Source organism: Morus notabilis, unplaced genomic scaffold (genome assembly GCF_000414095.1).
Source record: "Morus notabilis unplaced genomic scaffold, ASM41409v2 Scaffold752, whole genome shotgun sequence".
Lineage (NCBI taxonomy): Eukaryota > Viridiplantae > Streptophyta > Magnoliopsida > Rosales > Moraceae > Morus > Morus notabilis.
This window is the reverse complement of record NW_010367838.1, coordinates 211,284-238,958: the sequence shown is the minus strand read 5'-3', so window position 1 is coordinate 238,958 and position 27,675 is coordinate 211,284. Positions and strand designations below refer to the sequence as shown.

Below are 27,675 nucleotides of genomic sequence, written 5' to 3'. Positions count from 1 at the left end.
CTCTTTTTTTTTTCTACTTTATTTGTTCTCTTTTTATTGTTTTGTCCTCCCACATTTTTTTCCTTTCTGAATATGCACACGCGTAGCGCGAGACAGTCTTATTAGTAACTACACTTATTTATTTATTTTAAATTGATTTGTGGTATGATTTTGTCCGTTGTAACACTATTTTATACTAAATTTTCAATACCACCTAGATAAAAATACTATAAATAATTTGAATAAAAATTAAAATTAAACAAAATATACTAAAATAAAATAAAATAAGACCATATTTAAAAAAAAAAAAAAAAGCCGACCATGATCTCGATCGGACAACTCAAATAATTTCTAATTTAATTTTTAATTATTTTTAATTATTATAATTATTTATTTATTTGTAATTGATTTGTAGTCTGATTTTGTTTATTTTAACACCCTTCTACACCAAACACCCAATACGACTCAAATAAAAATACCATACATAATTTGAATAAAAAATAAAATTAAATAAAAATACACTAAAATAAAACAAAATAACACGAAATTATATAAAAAAGAAATTCAACAAAACAAATTATAATTAATTTAAAACTTAACAAAATAAGTTAACATTTATGTCTGTTTTTAAAATCATTTGTATAACCGTTATTATAAATAAATCAATGCTAAATTAGCAAGCACTTTAAACACACCGTGTTTCCGCATCTATCGATCTATCCTCTAAAATATTGTCATTTCTAGTTGCATAACCTAGCTCATTAGTTGCCACCATTTTTTGCTCCTGAAATTCCGCCAAAGTCATTAGCCGTGGTTTCCTCATCAAGAGTATGCTCGACATGCATATTATTTTGCGTCGGATATTGATATTGTTGTTTTCTTTTCGCATGCATGACCTATACACAAGTTTCGCAGAAAGACATTTAGAGGAACCAATTCATGTGTTTCAACGTCTTCAGAGAAGTAAAACAACTGTGAAAAGTTACATATTTCTTTAAGACTTAAGCTATTTAATTAATGAGGAATTATTCAGCACACCGAGTGTACCACGTCATATTATTTATATGGTACATCCGTTCAATGAGATTGTACTATTTAGACATTTTGTCTATATCAACTTTTCACTTTTATAAAGTGAAAAGCTTCTACAGAAATCAAAGGATATTGGGCCTAACAAAACCGGCTTGTTAAGAAAGGATTGCCCTCACCTTATTAAGTGGATCATACTAATATCTCTAGCCAATGTGGGATTCTAATAAACCCTCTCATGCACAGCGTGGATCATGCCAAACCGCTGCGAATAAATCGATATTGGGGGACTCAATATTACAAAACTGAGTCTGCTCTGATACCATTTTACAGAAATCAAAGGATATTGAGCCTAACTCAACCTAACAAAACCGGCTTGTTAGGAGATGATTGCCCTCACCTTATTAAGTAGATCATGCTAATATCTCCGGCCAATGTGAGATTCTAATAAAAGCTGACATAGATAAAATGTATTATTTAGTGAAAAGTTGACATAGACAAAATGTCCAAATGATACAATCTCATTAGACGGGTGTACCACATAAATAATATGACATGGTGTACTGAATAATTCCTCTAAATTAATACTATAACATTTCAAAAAAAAAAGTAATAATACTATAAATTTTCTTTATTCAACTTGCATTGTTCACTCATGTTTCCTCAAGACATGTACGTACAATAACAAAGGATACAGTATTTTTTTCATGTATTTGCGCCGAGTACGTTTCACAGTTCACCTACAAAAGTAATAAAGTAATAAATTGCTTCAAGGTTATGTCGAACAGTCGTCTGCCTAGTCTACAACTCTTACCGGAATCACTGGAATTGATTCCCACCATTCTTTGAATCGTCTGTTACCTTGGCTGCTTCCCAAGTTCTGGCCTACTTTTGATGTCATGGCGAACAAATACAATATGGCGCCCATTATAATATATTTCGTCGGAATCGCTGCTATTATTATAGCCAGCCCACATAGCGCCATCATCACCATATTTGCATGCTGCAACCATGAAAATTATAGAGAATTTTCGAATATGATTTGAAGTCACGCGAACAACTTAAAGAGGAATCATATTTGTAGGTTACTGTTTCTCGATCAGTCGGTACTAAAGTATTAATTGATATGATAAATTAACTTGCAAAACAAAACAAAAAAATTGTCTTTATTGAAGATTTAAGGCCCGTTCACTTCGTTGATTCGAGTTTATAATTTGAGTTGAAATGTGATTTTGTGTGAGAACTTTTTACTGTAGCAAAAAAGTTAGATGTGACTGTTTTTGAGAGTTTTTTACTGTAACAAAACTCGAATTTTAAACTCAAATCGGCGAAATGGACGGGACCTTAGACTTCTATCCGTGAAAAGTAGTCTTTAATGAAACTCATAGATTAAGTATGTCAAATCCATGGTTATTGACACACTTCCATGAGAATCATAAACATCCCATTCCTATGCAATTCTATTAAATTCTTCAAAGATTTCACTGATGGCATATAAGAACTTCGTGTGATGCTTCAATTTCCTAATTAATGATGAAAATGGTTGTAAGTGTGAATGTACTGTCATCGTTCAACTAGCACATTGGTTTTCCAAAACCATCTGTTATGATGAAAGTAGAGCAAAAGCACAATTACCTTGCGTGCCTTTGAGATAAATATTGACCATATCTTCAATAGCGCTATGTTTGCCGTCTGCACCAACTCATAAACTGTTCGCAGCCCATGTTGAGCCGATACCATGCTTTCCATCGTGCTCTGGTCGGAAGCTTTACAAACCACTATCTCATTGCACTTCTCACTCATTCTTTTCTTTCTTGCCGAAATCATTTTCGCTACCACCCAAAACAAGAAACCCGCTGTACCCTTTCCAACCCACTCCCTGCATTGGAAAAATATTTTATTAAGTACCATGTCTTCTAACTTTCATCTCTAGAAATCAACTGTGAGAATTATAAGGCGCGTTTGAAACTCGTTCTTAAATAATTTTATTTTTTTGTATGAAAATAAAAATGAAAATCAAAACGTTTTCAATCTCAGACAGAAATCATTTTTGAAAATGCGTTTGATAGTTTTATCAAGAGATTATTTTTAGTGTAAAAAATACATTAATGTCTCTCTCTCTGCTCGAGAGAAGAGAAAACGAAAATAAAAAATGAAAAACGACTAAAAGTCGTTTTTATTTCTCTCTCATTTTACACTAAACAAAAAAATCGTTTTCATTTCCGGTTTTTGTCTTTATTGCGCCAAACGCCGTTTTAGAAACGCTTTCATTTTTTCTTTCTCGAAAAACAAAAAGGGGATCAATTCCAAACATGGCTATAATGTTAGCTGTGTTTGGCAAGTTTTAGTGACTAGTAATGTATGATCATACTACAATGCTGCGCTGGAATGAAAATGAACTCACTTGTAGGCAATTATCAAAGATGCAGCAATCACGAGAAGGGTAGTTGCCGGTCTTTCCCACATAAGGACTTGTTGAAACCAAGGCAAGACAGTTTTGAGTACTGGCTTTAGTAGCTCCTACAGAGGTAAACAAGAATAAACATCCATAAGAGTCTCGTACGTAAGCAAGTGCGATAGATCTTTCAAGCGAATAAGTAAGGCAGTGAGTTTTCGTATAAACTCCCAAAAACAAAGAGGCTGTCAAGCTCTCTTTTTCTTTAACTAGGTTCAAACATCTTTTTTTGCCTAGAATAAACACATAAAATGCAGGGGTGGTAATTATGATAAGAACCACACTCATCATTTCTATCCTAGTATGAGGAAAGGTTAATGCCCCGTTCATTTCGCCGATTCGAGTTTAGAATTCAAGTTTTGTTACGGTAAAAAACTTTTAGAAACAACATACTAAACGGGTTCTAATAATGTTGCATCTGTTCTTTCTTTTTCTTTTTTTTTCTTCCTTTCGAAATAGTAGTAACGTAGTCATTAAATATCGGGAAAATGCGAGTAAAGTTGAAATCAAGGAAATAGCTGTCCCAGAGATCTAAGTATTAGATTAGATGCTTACTATCAAGACAAAGGTGCTATCGGTTATTCCTTCTTCTTTCAATTCTTCTGTGGTAGCTTTGGCAACAACAATTTCCTTTTCTTCCTCTCTAGCTTCATTTATGGCACTTTCCAATGATGAGATGTTGCCAACTGGACCTCCTAAACATTCTTTGCCAACTTCTTCTACTTCCGCACTCGAGACAATTGCTTTTCTTACATTCATCCGCCTAAGAGTTGCGCTAGCACTGCATGGATGTCCGCTATTCACCTTCTGAAGACTCTCGGCAAGCTTCTCGAGTACGTAATCTCCTTTTGCAATTTCATCGAACAAAGCAAAAATTAAGAACTTTGTTGGCTCGGGAGGTGATATCCTTAGCATTTCTCTTGCTGCGTGGAGTCTCAATACACCAAGTATTGTCCTCCCGTGCATCTCCCATGCTTGGATCGGGCATTTCACGTCATATGCGGATAAAAACCGGTGCAAAAGCAGGATCTCCTTCGTCAGTGCAAGCCAATGATCGCGTCTTGTGGAGCTTGTTAGCTCTGGAAACTCCAGTACAATTCCCTCAGGTCTGAAAAATTAAAAAACAAAAAAAAAAAGTTCAGAAAAACAAGAACATCAAACCTATACAATTTGGTAATGGCAAATTTCCCTCTATCATCAACTATAATTGGCCATTTTTATTCTAAACTATCCCCGCGGTCTTCTCTAATAGGTTGCACGTTCAACAAAATTGAGAGAAAGAATAGCTCTGACGCATAGAAATCTGCTGTTATATTCTTTTTTTTAATTTAAATACAGCTTACAACTCAGATGATTCATAGAAAATGGCCTTGTCGAAAAGCGGGGCACCCCAAGGTCCTGTAGCCGCTGGTTTCACACTCTGCTCGTTGTCCTTTGAGAAGTCTATTTTTAGTGCATCTTCATATGTTAGCACCCCGGAGGCCTCAAAGTAAAGAGCATAGTTGGTTAATGTAAGTCTACCTGGAATCAAAGCCTAATTAATGGTTAGGAGAGTCAAATCAAAGTATTAGTCAATAAAAATGTAGCAATTTTAGTTCTATATAAATTGATGATATGAATCGAGAATAATCTCCATATGAACAAACCAGGCCAACTTGTCCCGCCAATGTGGCGTACTACTCGTTGCGAGCTAGCAGTTCCCTCGACATGCAATATGAATTCGTCATCACCTAGCTCCACACCTTTTGGTGGCGCTTGATTTTGCAAGTGTTTTATGGACCTAGAAAGTTGCACCAAAACCGCAAATCTGAAACAAATCGCTAGAACAGCCATTCCGAATGCGTATGGAAGCATTTACACTATAATATTTAGTATTTTGGTTGGCCATATTTACAGTCCTAAGACAACAGAGAACATTATATAAAAGCACAACAAAATATATAAAAGCAATGCAGCTGAGTTTCACTATGGGCAAGTTTTGACAAGGTAGTGTACACAACAACCAATGTATATGAACAACTTCTTTAGTGTTGAATCATCTAAATGGATTATTCCTCTGTAACATAACTTGATTATAGACGTGTCCCTTCAAAACACGGATGAAACTACAGAGGGAATTTGGTTAATTACTTGTCAATTTCCTTTAGAAATTTGTCATAAGCAGGAAAATGAAGTCGGTTTCTTGTAGGTGCGGTAAGAGTTTCGAAGGTAAATCTCCCGTTAACAACATCTGCAACAAGCGGAACCAACGATGCTAACCATACATACGCATCTTCTCCAGCACTTGGCTCATTATCTACCTGCAGCAACCCACATTGCGGGACAGACCAGTTAAACAGGCTGCTAACTTGTTTATGCAATTCATTGACTAGAAAAGCAATGCAGATTCTCTGTGTTGTCAGATAGACATATACAACAACAACAACAACAAGCCTTAATCCCAACTTAATTGGGATTGACAATATGAATTTCACTTTTTCACACGGCTCTGTTCGAAATTATACTTTCCTGAAGGCCTAGATCTAGAATGTTTTTCCTAACGACTTCGGTCCACGTAATTCTTAGTCTACCCCTCCCTCTCCTAGTATTAGGTATAAAAATGTCCTCCCAAGCACGGACTGGTGCTTCTAGCGGTCTACGTTGGACATACCCGAACCACCTCAAGCGGCCTTCGCGCACCTTATCTTCTATTGGTGCTACACCTACTTTATTACGAATAATTTCATTCCTTATGCGATCCATTCTCGTATCAGATAGACATATATAATTTGTCAATTATGATCTTTATACGAAATTCATCAAGTTCCGAAAAGCAATGCAGATTCTTAGTGGTATCAGATTGACAAAATAATATGTCCAAGTTTGATCTCTATATGAAATTCATCGAGTGAGGAATGGGATCCCTGGCTTACAAGAAGAGGCAGGATGTCTGAATAGAAAAGAGGGATGTCATCGTCTTCTTCCGATGTTGCTTTTGGAGGTCTCTTCCTATCTTCTCTTTCCTTAGCCACGTTTTCCTGCAAGATCAAACGTACATAAGACAACAGTTCACATAAACAGACTACATATATATATATATATATATATATATATATGTTTTGAATAATTTGTAATGCTTGACCAAGAAGATGACAAAAAATATTTCTGCATGAGCTAGAAATTCATGTTGTTTAAATGATCTATCAACAAAAGACCCATACAGTTTTGCAACCCATATATATACTGGCATTGCCAAATGGGAAGTGTAACATATATATAGGTGAGAGGTATACTATCACATATATCCAACCTAATATTAACATTGGATAAATCACCAAATAAATTTAGTTCTCTCATACTATTGTTAACACTTTTTCATCCCAAACTATTGTTACACCTTTCTGTCGCTAATGTGATGCTCCTGACATTCATTTATATTTTACGCATTGTTTTTTTTTCCCATTAAATGAGACAATAATTACTTTCACTAGTATAACAGAAGCTGCATATGTTTGCCAAATGCCAAAGTTGAGGATTTTTTTTTTTTTTTAGTTCTTGCATTCTTCTAGAATGAAGTAAATGCTAAATGTGGAACCATCACCTGCAACTTCTCTTTTTCAATAAATTCTGAGTATACATTAAAAAACTATAGTAAGAAAAATGTAAATTGCTTTGGAGAGACCGCAGAGTCCCCGTTTCATGTGTCAAGTATTCTAGACACTAATCAACATCAACCAAATATACATACATACATATATACATGTATACAACTATACATATACTGTTAAAGTAATAATTAAAATTATTGTTGGCCCACCTCCTAATAACTTAAGTTTTTAGGATGGATTGGTAAACTAACATGGTAGGAGGTTCTGCGTTCAAACATCGGAATTACACTCTTTATTCCCATTTAAAATTATTATCATGTATTAGGTTTTTAATATATCTCGAACTTAAATATTCACGTGTTGAGCTTTCTAATTATTTATTAATTTACCCACACGTACTTACATATATTTCAGACTTAAATATTCACACTTAAATATTCACGAGTTTTCTAATTATTTACTAATTTACCCACACGCACGTGAGGGGAGTGTTGATCCACCTTCTAATAACTTAATAACTTGACTTAAATTTTCACAAACACCTTCTAATAACTTAATAACTTGACTTAAATTTTCACAAACACCTTCTAATAACTTAATAACTTGACTTAAATTTTCACACTTCAATATTCACGAGCTTTCTAATTATTTACTAATTTACCCACACGTACCTACACACGTGACCTTCTAATAACTTAATAACTTAAAAGCTCGTTTGGTTGAAGGATTCATAATTCATAGTTTGCTACAGTATTTTCTCTTAAAAAAATAATGTAAATTAAAAATGGTTTTAATTTTATAGTTTAAATACATGTAAATTAAAAATGGTTCTATAAGATAATTCTATAATCCATGAACTAAAGGGTAATAAGTTGTGGGATGGATTGATAAATTAATATATATATATATATATATATATCTCACACAATGTTAAATTAATATACCGTACGACAGTCTTCCTCGGCGGAGGTGGGCATTTGCCAGGCAAGCATGATATCGAAGGTGAAGCGGCTAAAGGAACCATCTTCAATCTTCTCTTCTACTTTTTGGCAAAACTCCTTCACAGCCTCGGCGCTACAAAATTCCACAAACTTCCTCGAATAACTCCCGCCATTAATATTACTGTCCTCGACCTTCCAAACTAAACCTTCAAACTCCTCCACCAATTTCTCCACAGAACTCCCCAGTTTCCTGCAATGAATATTTTTTTTCTCATAAATCATATACAAAAAAATTCTGTCCGAACTTCATGAATTTAATTCAAACTAATTGTAAAACGGTGCATGTGATGATGTATTTATTACAAGGCGCATCTTTGAACGACGTCGTTGGCGATGGAGGATAGATGTTTTATTGATCTTGTTGCCATGATAAGTATATTCTTTGTGTTTCGTTTCGTTTTGTTTTGTTTTGACGAAGTGCAGAGAAATAAATAGAAACTGATTAATGTGATGTACGGAAGTAAAATTAAGATGATATGGTTGAGAGATAGAGAGGGAGAAGAGGAGAGTGAAATGTGTTTGTGTTTGAGACCTGCCACGTTTGGATGGACATGCAACGTAACACCTGTTTCATGCTCCTCATTTCCCTCATCATCCCTTAACGGTTGGGTAACTTGGTGTGCCTACGCTAGCTTGTCAATGGAGTTGGGTGGGGCGGGTCGGGTTTTTAGCTGACCCGCACCGCCCTGCGTTTAGACTCGCCTCGCTCCGTAATGACCCGCACCATATTGTTTAGTGGAGCAGTGCGGCTCAATAACCAGCGGGTTTGTGGAGTGGGGCACTGTCTCGCAACCTTTTTTTTTTTTTTTTTTTGGGGGGAAAGGGGGAAATAGATTAAGACTTGGGATGAATTAAAATTAATAGGCTAATAGTTTACATAAGTTAATAAATAGGTCAAATTACTGTTTTCGTCCATAACTTATCTAGTTATGAACCATAACTTGACAAGTTACTCACGATTTTTGTCTATAACTTGTCTGGTTATGAACCATAACTTGACAAGTTTATCCATAAATTATCTGATTATGAACCATAACTTGACAAGTTATGGCCTATTAATTTCTATAACTAAAAATTGACCTATATACTTTCTTAAACTTTTCATATTGGCATATTTTCTACTATTTCCCCTTTTTTTGGGTGGAAAATAAAGAAAGATAACTTGACATTTTAGATGCATTTAGAACTCGTTTTAAAATGATTTTATTTTTTTATATGAAAATAAAAATGAAAACATTTTTAATCTTAAACATAAATTATTTTTAAAAATACGTTTGGTAGTTTTATCAAGAAATTATTTTTAATATAAAAAAATCCGTCTCTATCTCTCCCTCTCTGGAGAAAACAGAAACAAAAAATGAAAAACGACTAAAAGTCGTTTTTCATTTATCTCATATTTTACACTAAATTAAAAAATCATTTTCATTTTCTTTTTTTGTCTTTAATTATGCCAAATGCCGTTTCTCTCCCGTTTTCATTTTTTTCTCAAAAAACGTGAAAAATTAAAAAACTCCAAACACAACATTTATTTTTGAGACTAAGACTAGTAAATTTTATTTTTATAAGAAAAAAAGCAAAAAAAGAAAATAAAGACTCAATTTTAAAAATCACCGGTAGAATTTAAAAAAGAAAAACATATGCCAAGAAACAAAAATTACAAATTAACCAATGCCCATAAACAAATTGATAATAACCAAAAAAAAAAAAAGAAAAGTGTCAACAAAAAAATAAAACCAAAGAAATAAAATTATTAGATTAACCAAAAATAAAAAAGAGCTCACATTTCAAGATCCTCCTCGACATTCTCTGAAATCCTCAAACAAATATTTGATAATTTATATTGTATTGTATTATATTGTATTGTGTTATATTATTATAATACAATATTGTACTTGATGTCATGACGTATTATATAATGAAATAAATGTAAAATTTTAATAATTTTAGGGTCAAAATGTTTAAAGAATTAAGAAAATTGCTAAAAAGTTTTAATATATAATAAAGACAATTTAAATTGACGTTTAATAAACATACAATTTAAAATATATTTCATATTTAAACTATATACATCTAAAAATTAATTCAAATTAGAATTTAAACCACGTAATATAAAATTTTCTATTTAAAGCAAAAAATTTAAATTAATAAAATCCAAACCAACCGACCAAACCGGGACTACATAAACCGGAAGCGCGGGTCAGAGCTATGTACCTACTCGGTGGACATCTTCGCTGTCAACGTATTTCTTTCACCATTCCCCCCTTTTCTCTCTCTCTCGGCATACACGATGACGGACTCGGATTCCTCCTCTATCGTCCGCCTTAATATCGGTCAGCTCTCTCTCTCTCCGTGTCTTATGGTACAAGTATTTCGCAGATTCTTTGCAAAATCAAATTTAGTTTTTTTTTTTCCTCCTCTAATCGGTTGCTTCAGGGCGAACTGGGAACCCTAAATTTCCACTGCCTTGCTCGGAATTCCTTTAATCAGAGAGATCACAACGAACCCTATCTTCTGCCACTCGATTCTTTGTTTGTTTCCCAAGAAAATTGCTTAATAACAAGTAGAAAACAGTGGAATATTTGCTTTGCCGCTCCCTGTTTTTTCTTCTATTTTTTTTTTAAAAAAAAAAAACCTACTTAAGCCTATCTAGTAGCATTGACGTTACGTTGACTAGGAGATTTTATATTGTGATTTTGCTGTCAATTTTTCCTTGGTCTTCTCGGATACCAAACAGAGCTCTAGAGTTGGAATCATGGGAACACCGTTTGTTAATGCTCAAAACCAAATTATATGAAATGATGCTTTTCAAGGTTAATGCTCTGAAGTTTGCTAGATTGAAATTAAAATTCCTTTTAATATTTGTTACCGATTCAGTTGTAACTGAAGCAATGTGTACCTTATCTTTCGTTACCTTGGTGTGCTAATATTTTTTTCTGATCATAATACTTGTAATGCCACAAATAATCGATATTTTTTACTATTGTGTTTATCCCAATGAAGTTATAATTGTTATAGCTTTTGAAGAAAAAGAGATGGGGTTAATGATTTGTTTTAGAATTTTTGAAGAAAAAGAGATCGGGATGGAAGATTTGTTTAAGAAGGCTAAGTACTCAGCTTCGTTATGGCCATCATCAGACAAAGATTGCAAACAATTTCCTTTTACTCTGATAATCATAAATTGGAGGGGATGTAATTGGTTGTTAGTTTGTTTTCTGCTTTCTGTCATTGTTTCAACTTTTTAGTTTTCAGTTTCTGTTTTGTGTTTTTGTTCCCTGGCGATACGTTGTCCTCTCTCTTTATATTGGATTCATATCAATATAAAGTTCTTTCTTCTTGTAAAATCAATTGTTATAGCTTTTGTATTTGTTTTGATTATTTATCTGTATCTGCTCATCAGCTGATTTTTTTTTTTTTTTTTTTGGCAGGAGGGAAGAAGTTTTGCACTACTGTTGATACTTTGACTCAGCGAGAACCGTATTCAATGCTTGCTGCAATGTTCAGTGGTAGGCATACTGTGTGCCAGGACCCTGAAAAGGTATATACCTTGTATCGTGTTACATGTTTTCTTTATTTCCTTCCACTCCCTTCCTGAAGCCAATTTTGTATGCAATTACGATCTCTTTGAATAGTATAATACCATCGGTGAGATTTTGTGGTCAATGCATTACTTAGAAGACTAACACATGCATAAAGTGAAGTCGAGTGGTTTTTAAAGTTTCCATTTGTAGTCATCCAGATCCAGATCCTTCACATTTGTCTGCATTCATCTTTAAACCTGCCTATACATTAGTTTTGTTTTCTCTTTAATTCGTTTTGGCGTCCATTTGATGATGATGTAACAACCAAGAACGTTCACTAGAGAGAGAGAGAGAGAGAGAGAGAGAGAGAGAGAGAGAGAGAGAGCTAAACAATTATTCTAGTGTGAACGGTTGCTTAAACTACTTAAATTTGTATGCCCGATTATATTATTCTCATACATTAGTAATTTACTGTGTGATCTATATTATTTGTTAAGCTCATTTAGTGGCTTTTTTTTTTTTTTAATGGTGTTCCACTAGAAAATGCACGAGAGAGAGTGGTGTGGTGGGTGAGGGATCGTTGAATACCATTTATGTTTGCAATTTTGTGATTTTGTATAATTAAATAAGAACATACATAAGGTCTGTTTATGCGTGCATGCTTGTGTTTGTCTAAGTGTGTGGGGATACATTTGCATACATGCGTTATGTTATGCAGATTTTTTCATAGTTTTAACCCCTAGCAGCTAATAAATAAGTACATATGTCATAAAAGATGCTTTGTACATGGATTACTTGTCGAATGTTACTTCATTTATATGAACATATTCAGTTCCTCAAACTTAGTGAATTCCTGCAGGGATTTGTGTTTGTTGATAGAGATGGCAAGCATTTTCGACACATCCTGAATTGGTTAAGGGATGGTGTTGTTCCCATATTAAAAGACTCTGAATATTCAGAACTTCAGCGGGAGGCAGAATATTATCAGTTACTGGTAAGTGGAGTTTTGGTACTTTGCATTTTGTGTTTGCATCTGGCTATTGCGGTTTAAATTTTAAGTGTAATCTAGTTGATTTTCACTATTATAAAAGCGATGTCGAACAGCAATAATGATATTAACGAATTTATCTCTTCCCTTTACCATTTTGTTGCCTCGTTTCGGGATATTTGAAAATGCTCATTTCTTACGTGATATTAATAGCTGTAAAATATTCATGCAGACCAAAGATTTATAAGTTTATTATTTATAGTCGCTAATTTGTATTCTCACCTTTTTTTAAAACTGGTTCTTAATTTTTGATTACATATAGTAACTGAAATTTTGTGTTATATTCAAAATTTAGAACTATCTCGTCCCTGTAATAGCCTTGAATTACAGACTTCTTGGATCTTTTTGCGGTGCTCTATGTTATGCTCCTTCAGTAGATGCTTGTGGATTATGGACGATCAAATGCGAGCAATCTGTTTTAGCTGCAGAGCTGTCTCCTAAGCTTTTTAAATTTCTTGTTGTTAGAAACTTATAAGGAACCAATAATTCATTCAATTTCCTTAAAAATAAACTTGTAAGGAACCGATAGACCTATTCAGTCTTAAGTTTTCTGATAAGCCTTTACTTAGGCTGGTTTTCATTAGGAGGAATAAGAGAATGTAATGGTTCTGTTATCTATTACAGTGGTTACGGTGGGGGGTTAGGGGTAGTGAGCGATGGCGTTAGTTATTGATAGTTCAATTAGTTAGAGGTTAGTTACAGATTGGAGAGGAATAAAAATTGGTAAGAGGGGGAAAGAAAGGATTATGCTGAGATCAGGGAATCACTTAGGAAAAAAAGTCTTGGAAACTAATCCAAGCGGGGGACAATAGCAGACCCTCGAAGTTCTGCTAGTTGTACTACGTTCTATATTCAATAATAAAGTTCTTTCTAGCATTCTTCTACTTTCTTTTCTGTGGGTTTCAGTACCAAGTTTATCATTTTCCTAGGTCATTATCTTCATATGCTGGCATTGACAGGTCACTGTTTTTCAAATGTTGAAATCTTTGTTTTCTTAATTTTATTTCTATTTTCTACTTTAGGAAAGTCTTGACTAAACCTTTTTTTTTTCCCTTCCTTTCTGATCCGCAAGTCTGTTGAAATGATGAAGTTTATAGCTAGACTGGAGCTTAATATATTTACTAGACTGGAGCTTAATATATTTAAATATTTACATATGAGCATCTTTATAATTTTCAATTTCTTTTCACTAATCACAAATAAGTTCTGGCTATTTTTATATCATTCCTTAACATCATTGATATACAGGGACTTATAGAAGGAATCAATGCTGTCATCATAAATAAAAGGAAGGAAGATGAAGATCTAACTACTGAGCTAACACGTACAGATATCATCAAGTGTATACAATCTGAGAGAGTCAGATTTCGAGGCGTTAATCTTTCAGGCCTTGACCTTTCGAAACTGGTATATTTTTAGGGCCTTGTTCTAGATAGAACATTTCGAGCAGTAGAATTTCTCATTTAACCAGGATGAAAATTTCATCCTACTTCTTTTTTAGTATCATATGATTATGATACACACAGTTGCAAACACGTTACTTAGCTGGTGGGGTTCGCACAATCCTGCATCTCTGATGTCCTACTTAATGTTATCTTGTCATGGAACTGCAGGATCTGTCATATGTGGACTTCAGCTATGCATGCATTAGAAATGTATTCTTCTCACGTGCAAACCTACAGTGTGCTAAGTTCCGGGTGGGTTACGTTTCAATCATACATGATGCTAAGGCAGCTTAACTAATATCTTTTTAGCGTTTTGTGTGCAACATGGGAAATGTTTGTCTTTTTCATTGTTAAAGCTATAAGTCTTTTATTGATGATATCTAGGTGGTATATAAAACTGTACCATTCGTTATGTCTTTTGCATTGGTATCTGAATTATTTCTGTGTATTTTTTGTTACAGGATGTGGATGCTGAGGGAGCAATCTTCCATAATGCAACTTTGAGAGAGTAAGCCACTTGAAGGGTTACTCTCTTTCATTTGTTTATATTTTATGATAAAGTCTCTTAATGGTCTTTTTTTGTCTAGAAAAGATGTGAATTTACTGGGGCCAATCTCCGTGGAGCTTTATTAGCTGGTGCTAATCTTCAGAGTGCAAATTTACAAGGCAAAACTTTCTACTTCTGATCATCATTGAGTAATTGTCTTGTCATCTTTAACTGTTTTAGTGCTCAAGGCTTTATATTGTATTAGATTGTTGCATCATCTTATACACTTAATAGTTTATAGGAGCTTTTTTGTTTTGGTTTTGGTTTTTTTTTTGTTTTCTTTTTTTCATGTAGACTCCAATTGCATGCTGATCCACCACCAAAAGTTCCCCCTTTTGCGTTTTTCCTCTTGAGAAGTAAAAATATCCGCTGACTAATTGGTTGGTGACTTTGTTAGAATATCATAGCATCAGTTTTCAGCTGTTCTCTGAAAAGCTGTTGCACTGAAAGTAAGTGAGTTTTGGTATTATTATTTATAAGAAACATTGAAAACCTTATTAAATAGCAAATTATTACAAATGAAGTTTCAGGATGGATGAGGTATCCATTCTATAACAGAAAAAGTAAGTGGAAATACATAGTGAAAAAGAAATAATGTTGTTAACAAAAGACTAGACTAAGAGCACAAAACAAAGCTCCCATAAACATTTCTAAACCAAAATGTCTTCCCATGTTCCCACTAAGGGGGCGTTTGGCTCAGGGGTGGGAATGAGAATCTTTAGATTCCCATGTTTGGTATAATTATTAGACTTTTTTAAAACCCAGGAAAGTGAAGTCCATGGGTTTCACATTACCACATTTTGGGGTAATCCTAAACCCACCCAATAGGGTGTTATTTACTTTCCCAGGAAAGTAATATTAACCTCTCTCACCTCTCTCTCACCCATTTCTTCCCAGCCCCGCCGACCGTCTCTCGTCCAGCTTGGTTGAATCTCTTCCGTCGACCACGCCGCCGCCGGACATAGCCCTAACCTCCACAAAATAGTAGGTTAAAGTGTTTTTTTTTTGGCTCCTTTCCTCACAAGCTCTCCGGGCTGGTGCACGTTATGTAAGTACAATGGAGAGTCAGCTGACCATTTATTCCTACATTGCCCTTTTTCTTATCAGATATGGTCATTATCTTCTAAAAGAGTTGGCTTTTTTATGGGTGTTGCCCAGGAGTTGTGTTGAGCTTCTTGAATTTTCTCCCCCATCGGGTCCAACTCAAAGGAGGGTAATTTTGTGGAGGGTTGCAACATTAGCTCTTTGTTGGGGCATCTGGTTAGAGGGAAATAGTAGAGTTTTTTAAGAATTGTGAGGAAGTTGTCTCTGTCCTTTGAGATAAAATTAAATATTGGGTTTCGTTGTGGGTACATAGGGATAAAGAGTTTGGCCAGCCGTTATTTTCAGATTTTGTTAGGAATTGGGTTCTTTTTTTGTAGTCTCTTTCCTTTTTGTTCAGTTTTGACTCTGATATTTGTTATTTTGAACTTGGTCTGTTAGAGGAAAGCTCTTCCTCTGCTTTCCTTGTTCCTTTTTCGGTTCAATAAAATTCTCCGTTTCTTTTCACAAAAAAAAAAAAAAAAATCAAAGACAATGGAAGAGCCTGTTGAAGCCCATAGAGAGGCTAGAAACTTTGCCTTTTTAAATAATCCTCAACAAGCATCTCCTTATCCCCAAACATCCTTTATTTTCCCTCTAACCAAAGAACCCATAGTATGGCTATGTGCATTGCTCTTTAAATTGTTTGGGCCTTCTTGTCCCTACTAAATCAAATAAATCCTCCACCAATATTGAATTGCTTTGAGCTGGAAAGCTCAGCTGAGAGCAGCAGCGCCCAGTACTTTCCACCATAACCTCTGAGCCATCACATAATGAAGAACTGAATGGTCTGTCGTTTCTGCATTTGCCCTTGAACATAACATACCAGCTAGGACTCAAAGGAAAGTGAGGATGTTTTCTCTGCTCTAAGCCACAAGCGTTCAATTTACTTTGGTAAATAACCAAGTGACGACCTTAAATCTAATAGGAGTACAGGATTTCCATATGAACATACAAGCAAACCCACTCTTTTCTTGAATTACTTTTGTTTTTCCATGGGGTTTAAAGTAACTGAAAGCATCTAGCATCTATCCTGAATATTTTGGGTAATTTACTCAAGTGGTGGCTCTTCTATGTTCGAGTTAGCGGAATGAATCATTTACAAACTATACCATAGCTGTTTCTCTTGTGAAATAATAATAACGACAACTACAAAGGATGAGTGGAATAGTGGAAGCAAAGAAATCATAACAAACTTAATAAAAAAGATGTAATGAAGATTTGTTTGAATGTGAACCTTGATAAACTCCTAGAGATAACTTAGAATATATAAATTCTGCTTTGTCCTTCTCATTGTTCTTCAACTAGCCTGCGGATTGTAAATGTTGGGATTGCAATGAACTCGGTGAGGGGTCCAGTGCTAATAAAATATCAAATTTTAATTTTGCTTCCTCTTATTTCCATGGCTTGTTTTACCACTAATGATTTTTCCCATCCTAGTGGTACTTATAATGTTTTGTTCTTCAAACTTTTTTAGAGACCAAAGTAACTTTTGAGTATTTTTCCTAATCTGCCTTAGCAGAGTATTTGTCCTAGGTTATTTGAATTGAGGAGCTTAGCCTATTTTTCTTCTGCAGATGCATGTTTAATAGACTGCAGCTTCTGCCAGGCAGACCTCCGTTCTGCACACTTACAGGTGTAGATTCGTGCCTTGAATTATACCGTTTTATTACTCCGTATGCGCCTTGATAAGGTTTAATGGAATACCAATTATTGCAAACGAAGGAAGAAAAGGGGGAATGGGAGGGATGTTTTATTGAGATGAACTTTATGCTAAAAAAAAATGCTACTGGTTCGACATCCTCGTATATTTTGGGATTGTCCAAAACATTTTTCTTTTCGCCAACTAAACAAATTGTGTGGTCTACTCTTTTATGCTCTGGCATTAATTCCCTCAAGGCAGAACAATGTGACAGCTTATATATATACACATATATATATATATGTGTATATATATATATATTTTTTGCTTCCTATGGGGTGTATTAATATGTCTCTTGTTATTTTGTTTGATTTCACTAAATAAAAAGCAGTGGATTTAGTTTTAAAAAAATAAAAAATAAAAATTCAAACGTCAACTCTTGGGATCTTGTTCAATTAGGATATGCTATGAGTGTTAGGTGGGCAATATCTTGTAGAATAATAGGAGGTGGTTTAAGTATGAAAACTGATGTTCCATTTGTCTATCGTTTCATGTTTATACATATCAATCTTTTTCTCTTTCGTAGATCAAGTCTAACCTCTGTGAAGAAGTAATAATCTGATAAAGAAAAGTCCTGTTATTATGGGCATACATGTAGATTGATTTTCTTTTACCTAATAAAACTAAGGAAGAAAATTTATTCTGAACAGAAGGAAAACTTCGTCTACTTCAGATGCAAACATAATGTTTGAAAAGCCGTTACCATTGTATATTCATTTATTTACTCATCTTTTTTCTCAGAATGCTGATCTTGCAAATGCGAATTTAGAGGGAGCTATACTGGAAGGAGCCAATTTGAAGGTATAGATTATTAAGCATTATCAACTTGCATGTTAGAATATCACTAATAATAAAAAAAATGATAACAATAATAATGAATTGGAAGGATGTTATAGGAGGATAGATTTCTTTAGACTTTGATGTTACTGTGTTGTATTCTTAGACCTTCTTACTTTTGATTTTGCTCTAACGATTTCTCATCCTCTTTCCTTGTAACTGATGATTATCAATAAAAAGGTTTTTTCTTATCAAAAAAAGAAACATAGAAGACATAACTTCAGTTACTATATTAATGAAAACAATTGCATTAGAAAGGAAGTAGGGCTAAAGAAAATGGTGCATAAATGGAAGTTATTCTAAAGATGCCTAGACAGTTAAAAACTGATTTGTGGAACTAGGGCTAAAGAGGCCTAGTCAATTAAGGAACGAGGACCAAAGAAAATGGGGAGAATAATGTTGCACGTGTTGAGATATAGGTAGTTAAGGGGAATTACTGAAACTTGCACGGAAACAAATCTCTCTCTCTCTCTCTCTCTCTCTCTATATATATATATATATATATAGATATATATGTGTGTGTGCGCGCGCGCGCATTTGTCTATATCTATTACTGTGCTCTGAATTATGGTTCAGGGTGCCAAGTTGAGTAATACTAATTTACGGGGTGCAAACCTTCAACGAGCTTATTTACGAGAAGTGAATCTGAGAGATACGGTAAGTAAAGACGCTTGACGCATTCTTTGTGAATTTATTGCAGAATGAAATAGTCTAGCACATTTGTTTTTTTAACTTGTTATTGCGCCTCTCTCTCCTCCCATGGTCATACTGAGTCAGAATGCCTATAACTTGTTATTTTAATTTATTGATATTACGTACTAGTCAAAAAAACTTTTCCAAGTTTGAGTCTTTGTTATCTGATCTTATAATGCTTAAGATTCTGCGGGGAGCGGGTCCAAGAAAATGAGATATTTTGCATATATCTGCTGCCAAATAAGATGAAATTTCCTTAGATATCAATCAAATAACGACATGATCATAGATAATGGTGTTGTAATTTCAAGCCAAGTTTATAATTTCTGTTATATGGTTCTTTCAGCATTTGGAAGGTGCGAAGCTTTATGGTGCCAATTTACTTGGAGCAATCAGGTGATACTGGAGCAGTCGCATTTAGATACGTTTGAGTGGATTGCTGTTGCCTTTGTATTTGTGTATAATATAATCTTATGACACCCCCTTTTCTGGAAATATTATGTGCCACATGATGACTCTAGTAAAAAAATAAAAATTCAAAAATTCAAAAAAAAAACCAAAAACTATTGTTCTTTAATTTTTTTGTTAATATACTCTGCCTTGTAGATGAGTCTCGACTCCAATTTAACTGATTTGTAGATAATATCTTGCGACTCGTATAGCTTTCCAGCATTACTCTTAGCTCTTTTAACAATTTTTTAGATTTTATAATTTATAATTCCTTATATCTAACTGATTTCTTTGGGGAGAGGACTTTACGATCTTCAGTTCAATAAGATTGAAGATAGGAATGCAGTATAGTCTTAGAGAATGTATCGGTCTAAGCCTGCGATTTAACGGATGCAGCGGCGGTCGCCGGACTTCAATCTGTATCGTCAAAAATCTGCTTTCCAGCTACATGTTAAAATTTCTGAACAGGGTAATGAATGCTGGCACTCAAAATTTTAGCCTTTATGAAATGACTTAAGTCACGACTCAAATCATATACACAATTTAAGTCATGATTTGAATTATGTAAATAAACATATTTATCAGAAATTGTTGAGCGGTATCGGAACACCTTTTATAGTGGATCATAGAATGATTGAAGGATCTTTTGATACTTCGTTAAAGAGTATTTATCGATATTGAATTATCAAAGCTAGTGTCATGGTTGAGAGGAAATAATCACTTTTTATTTATTTATTTAATCTCTTTAGAAAATGAAAAAATCTCTTTTTTGGACCGCGTGCAAATTTGTTGTGCATGCTATTTTCCAATTGTAATGGAATAAAACAAAAGAGCAGAAGACTGCACTTAAAATACTTCCAACATAGTGGGAGGTAACAGAAATAATATATAATATTTAAGGAATTTCCAGAAATATTCTTAAAGTATTTAACAATACGTATGTATAAAATAATAAAAATTTATTTTATTAAATAAATAATAAAATATCTTATTATATCACATGTTTTAAGGGTATAATTTCTAACAGTTCATTCTTGGATGAAAAATGCAAATGCAACACGCCGAAATAATGAACATTCCATTAATAACTTAATTTACAACTCAGTATGGATTTAAACTCCTCAATACTCCCTCTTAAAACAAGACGCTTATGAATTGTAATTTTTTTATAGACTTGATCAGTGAGATTCCTTCCATTTATAATGTCAAAATCCTTGCAACTAAGTTTTTTCCTAAAAAACTCAACCCCATCTCTAGAAGAATTATAAAGATTACAAATACTCAACTTTATCTCTCAAACCCAGAAAAATTAATTACAAGGCCTACAGAAAATAAAAAAGATACTTTTTTTAAAATAGACAAAAAAAGTACTGCTAATAAGATCTTCAAAACATTTGCGACACTTCAATCTGTTGCAGTAATCATTGCAACAGAGTTGTCAAAACTGCTGTAAAAAAAAACTGATAATCAACCATATTAATTCTTAAAATCTTCTCATAACTGTCATATGAACCTAGACGTATTCTTAGAAAGCATATGAGAATAAGTCAGTTGCAATATCACATCTAAAAATCAATCACATCATCAATCACTAATTTACCAAACTTGAACCAAAATTTGACTTTCAAAATAAATAACTTTGTGAAGTTTTCATATCAGCACAAACTTTTCAAACCACTAAACCGAATATCTCCAGCTATCAATTTAATTTCCATCAAATTTCAACTTACCAAAAATGACTAAAGTTGACCTTCACCAAATCATATCAAAACGAATGACTTTAAATAGTGTCTAAATAATCAAAATCTTTTAAAAAGATAAAATCAACTGCCATAAAATCTCTAATTAGATCAATCACAAATCATGCTCAAAATAATGCCAACATCAAATTCAGAAAATAAAAATCATCAAAAACAAGATCCCAACACATATCAATTAATATTAGAATCCCATATTAGCTGAAAATATTAGTATGATCCACTTAATAAGGTGAAGGCAATCCTCCCTTAACAAGCCGATTTTTTTAGTTGAGTTAGGCCCAATATCCTTTGATTTCTATAAAATGGTATCAGAGCAGACTCAGTTTTACAATGTTGGGTCCCCCAATATCGACTTATTCGCAGCGGTTTGGCATGATCCACGCTGTGCGTGAGGGGGCGTATTAGAATACCACATTGACTGGAGATATTGGCATGATCTACTTAATAAGGTGAGGGCAATCCTCCCCTAACAAGCCGATTTTGTTAGGTTGAGTTAGGCCTAATATCCTTTGATTTCTAATTTTGTTAGGTAGAATTAGACCTAATAATATTTGAACAAGCCGATTTTGTTAGGTTGAGTTAGGCCCAATATCTTTTGATTTCTAATTTTATTAGGTAGAATTAGACCTAATATTATTTAATTTCTGTAAAAATTAATTCATCTTTTTCAACTTGAGCAAAAAAATTTAAAAGTTAACTCTCATCAAATCAATCCAAATTGATTGACTTTAACAGTTTTCAAGTAACAGAAACTTCCCAAAATAATTTTCCGCGGCCAACCATTCTTCAGTTAGATCAATCATCAAATCAAACCAAAAAAACCGAAAATCACAATCAAATCCGAAAATCTGACTTATTGCAATGAATAGTTAAAGCTACCGAGTTTTCTTTCTAAAAAAACAAAAGGATCAATCCAAATTGATTGACTTTAACAGTTTTCAAGTAACAGAAACTTCCCAAAATAATTTTCCGCGGCCAACCATTCTTCAGTTAGATCAATCATCAAATCAAACCAAAAAAACCGAAAATCACAATCAAATCCGAAAATCTGACTTATTGCAATGAATAGTTAAAGCTACCGAGTTTTCTTTCTAAAAAAACAAAAGGAAAAAAAAATAGGGTGAAGGAAGAAGCTTAGGTGCGATGTATTTTTTTGAAAAGCAAAATCTATTCCTATCGCCCAAGTGAGAATCGGTTTTTTTTGGGGGGGCGTGCTCTTCGTTGCCTACTATTTCGTTACCCCACCTTTTTTAACTTCATTAGTTTTCTTTTTCTTTTTCTTTTTGTTTTGCTATTCTTCTTTTTTCTCCCTTGATTTTTTTATTGCATCTTTTAAGTTTTAATTTTTTATATAGTTCAAATATATCTCATTTAATATTTTTTTACGATTATTTAAAATATTTTATTTTAATTATTCTATTAAATTAATTTGTTTTTAAGTGTGTCCTTACAAAAATATATTTTGCATATAATCCTTATAAATTTCAATTTCAATTCTGAAACATTTTGCGCAAATTTTTTTTTTCTATCTTTTTCTTCAAATTTTTTCACTTCTATTTTTATTTCTTTTATTCTTTTTTTTTTCCAACTATTTGTATCATGGTTGTTTTAAATGAGTCTCCTCACGTTTTTTACTTGTATTCCTTAAAAAGCGGAATTGACATTTCGCAATCGACAAAAATATATATATATATATATATATATTACAATGAGATGCCAAATAAAGGCTTCAATGGCAATTTTGTAAGTGACTAAAAAAGAAAAGCTTCTCATAACAAAAAGAAAAAGATAGTCTCCAGACTTGTTCAGTGACAATTATGTAATAAGTCATAACAAAAGGTACTCAAACAGATTTCAGGATTGTTTTGTTATAGTGACTTGAGTAATGATTTTCAGTTGAATTTGAGTTATAATTTGAGTTGAAGTTGTAACTTGAGTTTATGTGTTTAGATGTGCATATTTGAGTTATAATTTGAATTGAGAATCTATTTGAGTTTGTGTTTAGGTGGGTCAAAACTTAAATTTGTATTTCATTAGTATTTTAATAAAAACTCAATGGTAATGAAAAATTTTAATAGGATATATGGGTGAAGTTTTATTCGTCTTTTCACTGTGAATGCATAGAAAAAAAAATCATTTCAATCAGAATTAAAACGAAAAAGTTATGACATTTTTAAGAATAGAAAAAATAATATTCAGGGCTTGTTCTTTTGATATTTTTGAGTTAGATAATTTGAGTGTAGATTTTGAATTGAGTTTGAGTTATAACTTGAGTTGAAATTATAACTTGAGTTTGTGTTTGGTTGTGTACATTTGAGTTATGGTTTGGATAAGAATCTTTTTTGAGTTTGTGTTTGAGTAAGTTAAAACTTGAATTTATTTTTAGATAGTATTTTAATAAAAACTCAATGTTGGTGAAAAATTTTAATAGGGTATATGGGTCTAGTTTTATTCGTATTTTCGTTGTCAATGCATAGAAAAAAAATCATCTCAATCAGAATTAAAACGAAAAAGTTATAGCATTTTTAAGAATAGAAAAAATACTGTTCATTAACTTGAGTTCGAGTTTCTGAACTCGAGTTGAAGGGAAAACTTGAACTCGAGTTTTAGTTCCAAACTCAAGTTTAAACTCGAGTTCAAATTCGAGTTCAAACTTAAAAGAACATGAACTCGAATAAAGTTATAACTCGAGTTACCTTTTTTTGAGTTTTTCACTCAAAAACTACATTGCCGAACAAGCCCTCATTAACTTGAGTTCGAGTTTATAAACTCGAGTTGAAGGAGAAACTTGAACTCAAATTTAACTCTAAATTTAAATTTAAACTCAAATTTTATAAAAAAACGTGAACTTAAATAAAATTATAATTCGAGTTTAAATTTTTTTTTAAATTTCATTCCAAAAAAACAACCCTATTTACTTGTTAAAAAGAAAATGGCGGTGATGTAATTAAAACTAAAAAAGGTGGTCTATAAATATGCTTCTTTTTATACGAAAATAAGATGCTACATGTAGAAAGTAAAAGTGATATAGACGGTGGAAGTTATTGACTATAATAGAATAATATATAACTTGTTACGAATAAAAATTTGAAATAAATTGATAACTTTAATTTTGTATTATGAGCAATTTATTGCTTGAAGATATTGCTGCCGATAGGGACAATAAATTATCTTTTTTACTGAAAATGACAACAAATTATCTAGTTTGTCGGCAAAAATATAACCGTACGCGTGTCAAACGATGGAACGACAAATAAATAATGAGATGCCATTCTTTCTGGGAAATGATGTTGATTAAAGTATGGGGATTTTTTTTCTTTTTATTCCAAGGTTTAACTCACATCAAAATAAAAATTATGCTGAATGTACGTATTCTGATACGGTACAATTACGGTTCAAAATGAAACTCTAATTTATAGGTACTTTTTCATGTGTACTGTAAAATGTTAGGTTTGGACCCTTTTGCATTATACCGACGTTGCATAACGTTTTTTTATTTTTATTAATGTTTGTTCCACTTCCTTAAATTATTATATTTTTCTATTTTCTGAGTGCAAATATTTTTCAATAATGTATCTCTATTAAAATATTTTTATTGCAATTCTCTATATATTTTAGATTAATGATCTATTCTTTTTACGAGTTTGAGTTAAAAAAATAAATTTATATGAGAGAAAATATTTTAGTAAAAAATTTAAAATTGTTTGAATCACAACATTTTCTGAAATAATTATTCTCAAATATGCTCATAGTTAAAAATCTTTTTTCTTTTTATATTTTGTACACCTTAATTAGTCTTTTCACATATGTTCTTAGGGAAACATCATTTTCTTTTTAATATGTACACTCTAATTAGTTGTCTATTTGATTTTATGTTTTAGAAAATAATACTTTATTCTCACAACACCATATAATACTACTCTTGTTCTAACTTAAAACAAGTTAATGTAATCACCAAATTTGGAGTACTTCTAGCTTGGATCATTTAAAAATATAATTCTTTTTTATTTTTATTTTAATTTGTTAGTTAAAATTTTGATAGAAACTCTTAATAGATTATACTAGTGCACTTATAATTAATTTAAGATATTTTTTACAAATTAATGAAAGTAAAAAAAAAAATGTATTATCGCTAAAATAAATATAAAATAATTAACACTAAATAGTAAGCACAAATTTTACTATATATGAAATCAATTTTTTTTGTAAGATCATATCATACCATATAAAAAGTAAAATACTTTGGGATAAGAGTACTGTTAGTGTAATGAATAATATTTTCTTCATTCTTAAAAATGTCATAATTTTTTCGTTTTAATTTTGATTGAGTTAATTTTTTTTTTATGTATTTACAACGAAAAAACGAATAAAACCCCACCCATATAGCCTATTAAAATTTTTCATCCCCATTGAGTTTTATTAAAATACTATCTAAATATAAATTTAAATTTTGATCTATCCAAACACAAACTCAAAAAGATTATCAATTTAAATCATAACTCAAATGTGCACATCTAAATATAAATATAAATTTTAATTTTAATTCAAATTATAAGTCAAATTCAATTTAAAATTATCACTCAAATCATTTAATTCAAGAATATAAAAAAAAAAAACAACCCTTAAAATACTTTGGATAAGAGTACTGTTAGTGTAGTGTTGAACAGGAAAAGTAATAATAAAAAAAAGGCTTCTAGCATTGTTGTAGAAGAAAAAGGTAAGAGAAAACCTGTACTGACTTGACTTTAATAATGGTTGATGCTTCCACTTGTCAGAAGCACGTGAATTTCTCTGTGGGGGGTGGGACCTGACATGATGAGATCCTGCATATAGGCCGCATTCAATGCCCTGACGGTCGGGCTTCTTTATGGCAAAAAGATTATTATCAAGACTCAAGATAGTCCGTGAACTTTTATATCAAATTTCACTTTCGTTAATAAAATTTAAGGTAATTCTTTATGGCAAAAGATTATTATCAAGAATCAAGATAGTCCGTCCAACTTTTATATCAAATTTCACTTTCGTTCATTCCGGTGGTGGTCAAAGCAGGTCATATTTTAATTTTTTTTAATTTTGGTAAAATAATTCTAAATTCTTAAAACGTTGAGTCATTTATAATGTAAATTTTGTGATCTACCTTTTCGTTGAAAGTACCAAAATACCCTTAACTAAAAACACACTCATATCTATTTTAAATTAAATTAAGCAATGATTTTTTTTTTTTTTTTTTTTTTTTTTTTTTTTATGAAAAACCATATGAACATAAATTGAATACCTTCCAAGGCCAAGGAATAATTTCTTTTTCTTGGGTTTTCATGTGAGAGGCCTTTCACAAAATTACTAAACATATAAAGCAAAAACATACCTTTTTTTGTGAAAATATCTGCGTGTCTTTATTTTAAAAGTTTTGTATGGTTTAAATTATGATTCTTAATTTTATTATAATATTTTTTTCATAAAAAATTTAACTTTCGAACGTCAGAATCATAAATTATAATTTGAATCTATATATCAAACGAACCTTAATACTTCTTGAAAAGATTAAAAATAATTTCTTTTGCAAGACCAAAAAAAATATAAACTACTGTTAAGTTTTTACTTTTAATTATTAAATTTGTATAAAAAATTATTTATTCCGTTTACTTTTTTAATTTAGTAGCCAGACCAAAGTCTGAAGATAAAATAAATAGCTTATGTATTTCACATCTTTTTGTGAAAGGTATTCGCATTCCTTCTATAAAAATCAGATATTGACTTCTATCTTTTTTTTTTTTTTTCCTGAAAATAATTAATGAGCAATTCTTATCCGCACAAAAATGGGGCACCGGTTTTTTCTCCTTCTATTATGATGGGTTTTAAAGATCTTTTTCTTTCCTGCTCTATTAATAGATTTCTCTAAAGATGAAAAGAATAGAGACGGAATCACGACAATATCCTTTCAATTTTAGAATAAAAAATAAATAAATAAATCTTATCTACACGTAGAAGGTACTGGTAGACCCCATAAATCGCTACCCCCAAAAACATTTACCTCTTTTTCGCCGCGTGCACGTACGCGGGGCATTTTCGTAATAACAAAAACGCGTATTCTACGCTTCCTCTACAAGTTATGCCTTAGAAAAAAGGAAAAAAAGAAAAGAAAAGAAAATCCGAATCCTTTTGCTTCGGAAAAATACGCCTATAAATTAGAACCTTCTAGCCCCCCCATATCCATTCATTCATTAGCATCAACAACACATTCAAGAAAAATCAACGAAAGCTAGGAAACCACCAACTATGGCAGGAATCATCCAAAAGATCGGAGATGCTCTCCACGGCGGAGGCCAGCACAAAGAGGAGGACAAGCACAAGGCTGAGCACCACGGCCACGTCGGCGAGCACAAGAGCGGCGAGCAGTACAAGACCGGGCACCAAGGCGCCGAGCACCATGGTGAGCACAAGGAAGGGGTCATCGAAAAGATAAAGGACAAGATCCATGGCGACGGCCATCAGAGCAAGGACGGCGACAAGAAAAAGAAGAAGAAGGAGAAGAAGAAGCACGGGG

At 32.5% G+C, this 27,675-nt stretch overlaps 3 protein-coding genes across 3 annotated transcripts in view; 2 read left to right on the top strand and 1 right to left on the bottom strand.

Moving 5' to 3' along the window:
- Positions 1–740: 740 nt before the first annotated feature.
- LOC21392147 lies at positions 741–8,419 on the bottom strand. The gene is made up of 11 exons (XM_010113486.1): positions 8,355–8,419; positions 7,995–8,241; positions 6,376–6,480; positions 5,594–5,763; positions 5,110–5,243; positions 4,807–4,984; positions 4,019–4,571; positions 3,413–3,528; positions 2,644–2,887; positions 1,823–2,011; positions 741–875 (listed from the first exon to the last, which is right to left on the bottom strand). Exons 1-11 carry the CDS (start codon positions 8,417–8,419, stop codon positions 741–743), a joined length of 2,136 nt encoding a protein of 711 aa, XP_010111788.1.
- Positions 8,420–10,275: 1,856 nt separating this feature from the next.
- On the top strand, positions 10,276–19,476 carry LOC21392146 (FH protein interacting protein FIP2). The gene is made up of 11 exons (XM_024175654.1): positions 10,276–10,381; positions 11,477–11,586; positions 12,429–12,563; positions 13,866–14,024; positions 14,231–14,314; positions 14,524–14,570; positions 14,655–14,728; positions 17,267–17,325; positions 18,133–18,192; positions 18,805–18,885; positions 19,268–19,476. The coding sequence occupies exons 1-11, from the start codon at positions 10,339–10,341 to the stop codon at positions 19,319–19,321; spliced, it is 906 nt and encodes a 301-aa protein (XP_024031422.1). The 5' UTR covers positions 10,276–10,338; the 3' UTR covers positions 19,322–19,476.
- Positions 19,477–27,332: 7,856 nt separating this feature from the next.
- The window catches only part of LOC21392145 (protein SRC1), a 773-nt gene continuing 430 nt past the window's right edge, over positions 27,333–27,675 (top strand). The window contains exon 1 of the mRNA XM_024175651.1: positions 27,333–27,675. Within this exon, the coding sequence (XP_024031419.1) occupies positions 27,408–27,675 (268 nt within the window). The 5' untranslated portion in view covers positions 27,333–27,407.